Below are 11,074 nucleotides of genomic sequence, written 5' to 3' on the forward strand. Positions count from 1 at the left end.
ACAATTCAAATTAATCCAAAATTTATTCTAAATAATCCCAGTTGGGCTATAGAGAGAATCTTATGGACCTGTAGATTGAAGATCCAATGATACTTGAATAATTAATTAAACTCTTTTAATTAAATTACTCAACATCCATTAACTGCTGGTCACTCCACTAAAGACCGACAATTGCACTCTTAACACTACAAATATATTTCTGTGTCTATTGGATATAACCAGTCAACAATGCGATTACCTTCACAAATCGCTCGTAAGTACAGTTGGGCTAAAATTATTGTTTTGCCTCTGTAGTTATATCTAACTCCTTAAGTACCACCGATCCCTCTAATGAATAATAAGTCATAGTGCAACTATGACCAAACTCCTCTCCGGCCAAGAGAGAGTGTGACGCCACATTGTTCAAGCCCCAAAATTTGCCCTTGTGGGAGCAATTTATCTACTTACCCCGACATTAGGAAAAGAGTGAATTTTATTTTGTGTAGCTATGTTCCCAGCTCCTCAATCAGACGAATCCCTGAAATGGTAGGCATATTGAGTCGGTAATCTGAACACTCTTACCCATGCAAATGAAAGGACCACCTCCATAGGCAAGAGTTCACAACTCACTCAAGATTCAGGTTATGTCATCTATGGTTATCCTGGTAAAATATAAGTCTCTATTATTAACGGCGTTATATAGTGAGACTATCCATTTCGTGGTCTATTCTTATACAAACCCTTTTGTATAGAACACCCCCCACATGTCTCTACATGAATTATCAGGATTAGATCATTTGTAGAACTTTACTACAATTGTAACATCTACAAAGCGGGCCGCATTCATAGTGTTACCAAGATAAGGTATCCAACCTTATCCATCTACTACAGACCATTTAGGTTATCACTTAAACATGATCGACCTATATGTCTCTACATACATGTTTAAACTATAAAAGATAATCTTGGATGTTAGTTTAATGGTTTTGTGGGTTAATGTTACTAAATGTCAAATAAAACACCTCATATTTTATTAAATAAATAAATTATTTGTACTTTACAATTACAAACTACAAAACCCACGAGATTTAGGGTATCAACCCCATCAGAACTTACCTTTAGTGATGGTGATATCAGATTAAAGCATGAAGGCTTGAAATGCTTCCGTGGTAGTTTTTGCTGTTTGGGAACTTTGCCTTTCAGAAAACACATAACTTGATGAGTGAGAATAAAATGGGGAATGGGAATGGGAATGGGAGGTAAAGGAAAATGAGAGTAGTTTGTATCATTTCTTCTCCTATTTTATATTTGGAATGAATGTGAAAAAAAAACAATTTTTTATTTGACTAATTATGCCTAGTAATTATCGTCAATTCGAGCATAGCTCGTGGATAGAGATATCAATTACCATCCAAAAATTCGATGGTTGAATCCCTACCTTCGTAATCATTGACTAAATTATGCTTAGTAAACTCTATGCTTTTAAGTAAAAGTATAGTTGAGTTGGTCGAAATGGACAATATTTATCCAATTGAACTGACAATTACTGTTTAGTTTTATAGTTTAGAAAATTGAAGATGTGTAATTGACAATGGTACTTCAAACCGATTGGATTGACTAGGTTAAATAGTTTTTTTTTTTTATCTTTCTTCCTCATACTTTTAAGTGCACCGTTGCCCCTACTATTAAAGGATGAAATTTTTTATTCCATTCGCTTTATTTTCCTCCTATATTGATTCTGTCTTATAGTTTGCAGGAAAACTAATGGAAAATCCCTTCAATGTTATTCTTCTCAATCTTGATTCTACAGTCATTGGGTTGTCAAATTAGTTCTCATCTTTTGTAACTCAGAAAGTAAATAACAATTGCTTTAGTTATTTTTAATTTGTAGTCGATGCATATTAATATTAGGGTGTTGCTTATTGTAGTTATTATTGATTATGACCAATTTCGAACAAACTATGTTTATGTTTTGGACTTTCTTCGAAGCAAGTTTTAAGAAGACTTTCATGCAATTATAAATGTGTAAGTGTATTGAACTTTTTTACTTGTTAATTAATTTAAGTATTTATGTTATCCTAATGTTTCAAACTATTTAGAGGATTGAAAACATGGCAAGCTAAACACAATCTCCAACACTATCGGTCTAATCCAAAATGGAAATCTATAAAGGTAAATTTGTATCGATACTTTAATAAATTATTTTAAGTGAAACTTAAGAATAATTTGTTTTCAATTTCTTTACCATGCAGTGTCTCCGTCAATTGGATTCTGTAAGGTGTGAGTACTATGTCTAGATGTATATTCGTGAAATAGTGCGAAACAGTGCAGGTTATTGCAACCATTCTTTTTTATTTTTTATGGTTGAGTTCTTGCGGTGATACCTTCGTATAGCTTTTAGAGAATTGTTTGGAGCTACTGTTGAATATATGTTTCCTTATTCATGGAAGATCATGGTGAGTGCCTTCTAACAAGCCTTTATGTTAATTCCCTATTCGATCAATTAGTTAACAGTTTTTTTTTTTTTTAAAAGAATTGAAGATGAAATTTTACAATATATTAGTTAGTGAAAACGTCATGTTGAATGATCTAAATTCTTGCATTGATGTTTAATTTTTAACTGTAGTTTTCTATAAGCTAAGAAAATGCATTTTTTTTTGTTGTAGGTAAAACTCCATATTGGGAAGATTTTGTTGGTATGATGAGTTCAATTGTACGATTATTTTAGTTTTTTTTCTTGTTTTTATTGGATGTATCTATATGACCCTCCAAAGTAGACAACCAACTCTTTAGATTTTTAGGTTTTTGAGCTTAAATTATATACTGGTCAATGTAACTTATTGATAGGTTACTTAGTTATACAACTTCAAACTCTCTTTGTTGTGTATAGTTTTTGTATTTGCTGAAAGTTGAGTTGTATATATAATAGCAATAAAGATTTTATTTTGTGTATATAAAAATAAAAGAAAAATATTATTGATTATTGCATGCGTAAGTAAAATATATATATGTATGTATGTATGTATGTATGTATGTATTTTTATTTTCTCAATAACAAAATCATGACAAACATTTAATTACGGACAGTTATCAATAAAAAGTAGGTGAAAACCGACATTAAAGATGATGTTCAATGTTGGTTGAAAATCAACATTGAAGATAATATTCAATGTTGGTTGAAAACTGACAGTGAAGATAATTGGTAATGAAATCTTGGTCATCTATAATGTCGGTTTAACCGACATTAAAGACAATCAACATTGAAGACCTTTTATAACACAATCTTCAATGTCGATTTTCAACTGACATTGTACCCCTATAATGTCAGTTTTAAATTAACATTAAAACCCATTACTTCATTACGGTTACATATATTGTTACTATAACAGGTAAGGAAATCATGAATTTTCCACATTTATTGTTACGTTTACCATTATCATTACTGTTAGGATCAAACATTAACGGTAATGGTAAAATGTGAAAGATTTATAATTCTAGATATACGCGATTAAAAACAATCCAATTGTAATTGTGATCTAGACCTATTACAATTCATTCATCAATAAAATTCATTTCAATTACACCAATTTTCATTACGGTTTGATAAATGTGACCTTAGTGTCTATATACTTTACCATTTGTAATAATTTTATCTTTAATCATGAAATATGTTTATGATTTATTGATGCTTAGGCTATTCTCCTTCCTTTGATCATAAGTATGTAATTTTTCTTCTTCTTCTTCTTCTTCTTCTTTTTTTTTCTTTTTTTTCTTTTTTTTTTTTAAAAAACTACTACTTGTTGATGGGAAATTGTTGGGAATGTTATAAGGTGGGCTTTTGGTCCTTTGCAAAAGCCACATGAGTTGTCCCACATGTAAAGACTTATCTAGGAGGGTTTATATATGAATGCCTATTTGTGAGCTTGTAAAAAGTGTTTATGGTAGTATTTGGAATAATAGAAATTAAATTATTACAAATTATAACATTTAGACTAAATTAAATTTTTAAAAAATAATATATGGGGTAGGGGAATCAAATCTTTAACTTTAAGATTAATAGTACAAACACTATGTCAATTGAGTTATGTAAAATAGTTTTTAAAATTTATTCTATGTCTAGTAGATCTATTAATGCAATAATTTTCACTTTACATAAACAAGTATTTGAATTTTGGCTAAATTTTAAAAATAATAATAATGATAATTTTTTTTTTAATTTTCAAAACTTAGCTGGTTTAGAATAAAGTTGGCAACAAAAGAAAGTGTCTTTTTCTCATTTTTCGTAGTACATAGGGTTGCATAAATAGTACTTATAAGTAAGGTTCAAAATATTGATGTCCATAGAAATATCGAGATCTCGATTTTTATGAAAATTTTAAAAAAACTTGATGAAAATTAATGGAAATTGATAGAAATTTCTACAATTAGATAATGAAACTTTGATTGTGGTTTAATTAGACTACAATTGCACATTTTTAATCATTATTTTTATAAAATAAGAAAATATTTAAATTCTTATTATAAAATTTATGTGTGAATGTTATGGTGAGGGTAGAAATTTAAAAAAGAAATGAAAAAATAATTACAAAACAATATCAAATATTGATAATTAATTACAAAATTAGAGGACATGAAATATTTACGAATAAAATAATTGTAAATTGTTTATTATAAAATGAAGTGAATAAAAAATGAAAAATCATAGCACTAAACTTAGTAACATAATAAATATATAAAAATCATAACATTAAACATAAGAAAAAGAAGAAAAAGAAGAGAAAAAACTATACAAGTTGATAGAGTTGAGAAAAAATGAGAGGAATATTATAGAACTCATATCAATTTGAGGTGAAATAATGTAAAAATTTATGAAAAAAGTGTTTGAATGAAATTAAAAATAAAGATGTGGTTTCTTTGAAAATATATATTTTTAGGTTTAAATCCTATTTTGGACCATAAAGTTTGAATCTTGTTCTATTTTGGTCCTTTAACTTTTAAAAACGTAATTTCTAGTCCCTGAACTTTTAAAAAGTGTTTACTTCGGTATATTAACTATTATAATGGTGAAATGACTTATATTTTTGGATAACTAGGTTGTCAAAGAAGTTAGTCATGTTAAAAAATCTAGGATTTCAATTTTAAATTAGGCGATAAAATGATTTTCTACAGAAGATGTCAAAAGTCATCTTGCATCCAAGATTTTGATTGTTCACTATTTTGACACGTTAATTGTTGTTATTTTACTTCACCTCTCAATCTATGCTAGATGCAATAAATATATTTCATCTTTTATAATGTTAAGATAATCTTATCAATATAGATGAAAATAAATAAATTTTAAAAATTTAGAGACTAATCGAATGTTTTTAAAAATTTAAAGATAAAAATAGAATAAGATTTAAAATTTAAATAGAATGAAAAAAACTTTCAATAAACTAGCATAGCTAATTGCTATCGAAAAAAATGAAATTCCCCTCATTAAAAATTTCGATCCAAATTCGATGGAAATTTTGCAGTATGCTTATAAGTTATAAGCTTAAATTTCAATTACGAATAATTATGAAAGGAATTAAAGAGGGGAATTTAACGATCATTTAAACCATAAAAAATGGAAATATTCCGTATTTTATACTCTTTCCTCGAACTAACCCAAGCCGCCATTCCATCATTCTTCTTCTTCTTCTTCCTCACAATTAGCGACGCCATTAATGCGGCTTCATTTCTTTGTCATCTTTCCAAGTCAAAACTTGTTTGTTTTTAAGCGCCACAGGTTTCTTCAACCTCTCTCTCTTCTTCCCTTACTTGTTGCATCTTCCTATCGTTTTTTCAACTCTATTCATCCACCTTCTTTTCTCCTCTTCACACGTCAAACTCTGAATTAATCTGCAACTTCTAGAAGTTCGATTGTTTTTCCGATCGGGGTAATCATTTTTTGCCTCTGTTTATTTGTTGGTCTTATAGCGATGTTGAATTTGAATCCGGAAGTTTTCTTTTGAGAAATGGATAAATCTTTTGGGGGTGAACTAAGTTCGTTTCGACTAAGTGGCTGATTTTTGCCTTTTTGGGTAGTTGGTGGGGCAATATGCCCCCTTGATTTCTGAATCTGGAAATGTTAATTATCTTTTGGTGAGTAGATTTGGACACTGTTGTTTGGTCTTTTTGACCTTTTTAGAGCTGTCACTATTCTACAGGTAGATTGAAATTTCTTCGATATAGTGTTAAGATGTCTTTTAGAGGCTAAATTAGTGGTTAATCTGTGATTAAGAGATGTTTATGTGGAGATGATAAGGCCAATCTTTATGTGAAGGATTTGAATACAGAATAAAGGGTCAATAAGTTTGATTCTACTTGCTGGGGTTCATATTCAAGCAGTTTTAGAGTTCCCAGAATGGGATCCTGCTTGTCTACAGGAGGTACGAGGGCCATTCCTAGTTCCCCTGTATCTCCTGTGCTGGGAGTAAGTAAACAGAAAGACTCAAACTGTGTGTTTGAGCAGCAGAATCAGAGTGAAGCAACAGTACACAGAATTCCTGGTAGGATGTTCTTGAATGGGTCCACTGAAGTTGCTTCACTTCATACTCAACAGGGCAAGAAAGGGATGAACCAAGATGCCATGATTGTATGGGAGGTTAGTTAGCTCTTTATTTTGTTGTTACATTTTCATTTCTAGGTCTTGTTGGTCCCTTTCAAATGATCTAACTGGTTATTCAATAGTTTTTGTGTTGACAAATCACAGGTCTTGAACAGCAAGAAAGTTACTTTAGTAAACATACTAAATAGTCTAAGTTTTTACTTTGGATGGATAGTATTCTCGTTTCTTGTTTCTGTAAAAAGCTTATGGTATATACTTTGAGTTTTCTGTGTTTATATATTTTTTTTAACCAATTAATGTACTAGTATCCCCATTTCCTTGAACACTTAGATGGAGGGAGAGAAAAACAATGTTCAATCGTTGACTTGACATATCATAAAGAGGCTTAGATAGATGGCTACATGAGTATAAATAGAATATAAGAGAGAAAAATTTAAAACTTCTTTAGATCTTATACCATAAAAATGTTCGAATTAAAAAGAAATCCCTTTTCAAAGTAAGGACTTCTTCATTGTTGTGCACATGTGCTTCAATGTGTAGCCCGAAAATGCATTTAATTTTCAGATAATACTTGATGGATTGTCATAGATGGGGTGTAATCGCTAACCAGATCATGAATTTCAGAATTTTGGCTCCAGAACAGATACATTCTTCTGTGGAGTTTTTGATGGCCATGGCCCTTATGGTCATCTGGTGGCAAAAAGAGTGAGAGATTCTCTTCCCCTGAAACTGAATGCACATTGGGAAGCTAATGTGGATATTTCAGAAGAGTTAGGTTGTAAAACAGAAGCTGTGAGCAATGAAGATTCTACCTTAGCAATTAGTTGGAAGGAAGCTAGTCCCCCCCTTACGCAGCCTGAAATTTCTGAAAAACTGAAGGAATCATTTCTGAAGGCTTTTAAGATAATGGATGGAGAACTCAAAATTCAACCAAGTATTGATTGCTTCTGTAGTGGGACAACAGCAGTAGCTCTTGTTAAGCAGGTGGTGTCATTACTGCAGTATAACTACAATATTTTCATTTCGATTTTGAATAGGTCCTTCTTAAAGTTATTCTTATGTGCTGGCTTTTAGGGTCGAGATCTCGTTATTGGGAATGTTGGGGACTCTCGGGCTGTGCTGGGTACCAAAGATGAGGATAATTCTCTCCAAGCAGTTCAGTTGACCATAGATCTGAAGCCAGATATTCCAGGTTTCCCTCTCTCTCTCTATCTCTCTTGTAATTGAAATGTTTTGGAAGAAATAAAGGCAATTATTGCCCCTTGGATATAGAACCAATGTAGGAAGATTATATTCTGGCTTTTGTTGGCATTATAATGTCGCCTGATTGGTTTATATTTGGTATGTAAAGTCCAATTAGTTGCCTTTCAGTGAAGGGGATAATCATTTGTAGAAGGTCACAGATGTTACAAATTTAATACAAAATTTCCAAGAACACATTACTTCTTTTCCTTGACCCTTGGTTGAGTCAGTCTAATGGACCCTGTTTTTAAGAGGGAAACCATAACCTGTTCTGTATACAATTTTGGACATCTGTTGAGTCATGTTGTGTGAATTGTAAACAATGTTTTAAAAAGAAAGTTTCAATGAGTCGCATACTCCACTTTTAACGTTCAGTTGTATCACTATTTCCTTCTCCAAGCTCATAGACATAAACAAAGATGTTAGAATCATCATCATGCTCAACAAAGAAATCATTTGTAGCCCCACTATTATTTTCGACAATCCACTCATCATTAGATAACATATCATCTACTACCAACAGATGATAATCAGTCATTTTAGAGAAACTCTTAAAGATGATAATTAGTTTGCTCATTTACGACATAAGAAATTTCACCTATTAACTTATGAATTATGTTTTTCATTGCTTTTTTAACCCCTGTATAGCGGAAGCTGAGAGAATTCTCAAATGCAAAGGTCGGGTATTTGCCCATCAGGATGAACCAGAAGTTGCTAGAGTATGGCTTCCTAACAATGATTCCCCTGGGCTGGCGATGGCTCGATCCTTCGGAGACTTTTGCCTCAAGGATTTCGGTCTAATTTCTGTTCCCGAAATATCATATCGTTTGCTGTCTGACAAGGACAAGTTTATAGTTTTAGCTACAGATGGAGTATGATAGCGACTTCTTAGAACTATCTACTACTTGAGTAGATTCACTTCACGACGATATTCTAACCATCTAAAGTTTGATTCAACACTTTCCAGATTTGGGATGTTCTCTCAAACAAAGAGGTAGTTGACATTGTAGCATCGGCCCCAGCTCGTTGTGCAGCCCGGTCATTGGTTGAGTCTGCAACTAAAGCATGGAGATGCAAGCTTCCTTCTTCCAACATTGACGACTGTGCTGTTGTCTGCCTCTTCCTCGACTCGAACTTGAACGTTATGGCATCAGAGACAAATATCAAATACAAGGAGGTTACTTCTGCAATCCAAGCCGAGACAGCCATGGTAGATGATGATTCCCAGGAGTAGACCTGGAGTTGTAGCTTGTGTATGGCGTTCGGAAATCATGGGAGTTTGCAGACTGTAAAACTGCACAGATTTCACAAATGTGCCTCGCTTGGTTCCAGGTTAGGATGTGGTTTGAAGGTAGATTTTTGACCCCACTGGCTGTTGTGTTAAGGATTTTTTCTGCCAATGTTACTCTTTGTAGATAATTGCTCTTTGGCCTGCAGCTCGACATTTGTATGTGAATAAATAAGTTAACAACGTTACTAAAAAACAAATAAAAGTCAACAACGTACATAAACTCGTGAATCTGATCGTAGGGATCAAATGAAAATATTTAAGGTAAATCCTGTTTTAAGAATTCAGGGACCAAGATCATAAATTAGGGATTTGAAGTGTATTTTAGTCTTGGGGTCACATTTACCAAACGGTAATGAAAATTTATGTAATTCGAATGATATTTCATTGTTGGATAAATTGTAATAGATTTGAATCGCAAACATAATTGGATTGTTTTGATCGTGTTTACCTAGAATTATGAATTTGTCACATTTTACTGTTATTATTATTGTTACTGTTTGATCCTAATGGTAACGGTAGAAGTAAGGGTAAAGGTAATAATAAATGTGGTAGATTCATAATTTTCATACTGTTACAAAATCAATATCTGTAACGATAACAGTAGCGCTAGAAGTAGTGAGTTTCATGTAATTTTCAACCACAATTAGATTAAACACATTTATTACAAATTTCGAGGTGGGTCTCACAACTCATTATGATTACGGAATGCATGTAAACAACAAAAATAATCAATTAAGATTCACTTTTTACATTACCATTAATGAATTACCTTTTGTATGGTGTAAACATGGCCTAAATTGTTTAGGGGCCGTTTGGTTTAAGGGTATCTAGATGTTTGGGAATAAGATGTTTGGAAATCAAGGATGATAGGAATGCTATCAAAATTTTATGGACAAAAATTGTGTTTGTGTTTAATTTATGAAATTAAGTATGAAAATCTTATTATAGTTATAATAGATTAATAATTTAAAGAATAAATAATATTTAGTATATCAATAAGACAATTAATTAATTATGAATCAATAATAATTTTAATTATAAATATTTGAAGATTATAATTATAATTATAAATATTCAATATTTTAATAATTTTATAATTAAAATTAACCAGTTTTAATGAACACCATACTAATTATAATCTAATGCTTAATCATTTTTATTATTAATTAAGCTCAACATTAGTAATTTTACTTTTAATTAAAAAATATAAGAAAATATATTTAAATGGACAATATATTATATAAAAGGTGAAAAAATTGAGATAAAAATATGATATATGAATAACGAATACTAAAAAGTATTTTGTAAATATGATATGTTAATATAATGAACAAAGTAATAAAAAATAATCACAATAAATAATTAATTTCTTATAAATAATCAGTGATGATTATATGTTCATAATGAATGATCAAATTAAAATTAATCTCCATAAATTACTTGATTATTAAAAAAAATAAAGTAATAAATTATTATTATTGAAAATAAAGTTTAATACTAACTAAATTTAACTAATCATTGTTTACTAATTAAATATATTTAAGATATTATTAGTTAATAAATTAATAGTTTATGTAAAAAATAATTCCATTTATTTAATAAATTTTTATTATAAGAAAATATTTTAATATATCCTTATTGATTTATCAAAATAAATATTAATTAATTAGTTAGTTAACTATATTCAAAGTGAAATTATATGTAAAATGAAAAATAGATAAAGAGGGTAAAAGAGAACTAATGTCAGATTTTCTAAGTTTAATTTTTCACGGTTGAAACGCTATTAGTAAAGATCTGTGTTTTTTCCTCGATTCATTGCTCTAAACGTTTCTCAATTTTACAACCTCTTTCCATTTCGTAAAATATAATTCTATTCGTGTAATGTTCAGAAGGTTATGTTTTGTTATAATTCATGAGAACAAATTCTTGATAATTAAAAGTTTAAAAATGGGATCTTTTCAAATAAAGGA

At 30.4% G+C, this 11,074-nt stretch overlaps 1 protein-coding gene across 1 annotated transcript; it reads left to right on the top strand.

The window, feature by feature from the left end:
* Window positions 1–5,528: 5,528 nt before the first annotated feature.
* LOC120071616 (putative protein phosphatase 2C 33) lies at window positions 5,529–9,558 on the top strand. Its single transcript, XM_039023965.2, has 5 exons — window positions 5,529–6,607; window positions 7,196–7,555; window positions 7,646–7,763; window positions 8,462–8,685; window positions 8,781–9,558. Exons 1-5 carry the CDS (start codon window positions 6,368–6,370, stop codon window positions 9,045–9,047), a joined length of 1,209 nt encoding a protein of 402 aa, XP_038879893.1. The 5' UTR covers window positions 5,529–6,367; the 3' UTR covers window positions 9,048–9,558.
* Window positions 9,559–11,074: the final 1,516 nt, after the last annotated feature.

The sequence above is a fragment of the Benincasa hispida genome, chromosome 2, assembly GCF_027475165.1.
Source record: "Benincasa hispida cultivar pf3 chromosome 2, pf3_genome.v1.1, whole genome shotgun sequence".
NCBI classification, from domain to species: domain Eukaryota; kingdom Viridiplantae; phylum Streptophyta; class Magnoliopsida; order Cucurbitales; family Cucurbitaceae; genus Benincasa; species Benincasa hispida.

Excerpts from the sequence above, each read along its gene's own strand:
- LOC120071616 (XM_039023965.2), top strand. The coding sequence starts at position 6,368 with ATGGGATCCTGCTTGTCTACAGGAGGTACGAGGGCCATTCCTAGTTCC. Across the intron at positions 6,608-7,195 it reads ATGCCATGATTGTATGGGAG|AATTTTGGCTCCAGAACAGA; the intron begins GTTAGTTAGCTC and ends CATGAATTTCAG. Across the intron at positions 7,764-8,461 it reads TCTGAAGCCAGATATTCCAG|CGGAAGCTGAGAGAATTCTC; the intron begins GTTTCCCTCTCT and ends ACCCCTGTATAG.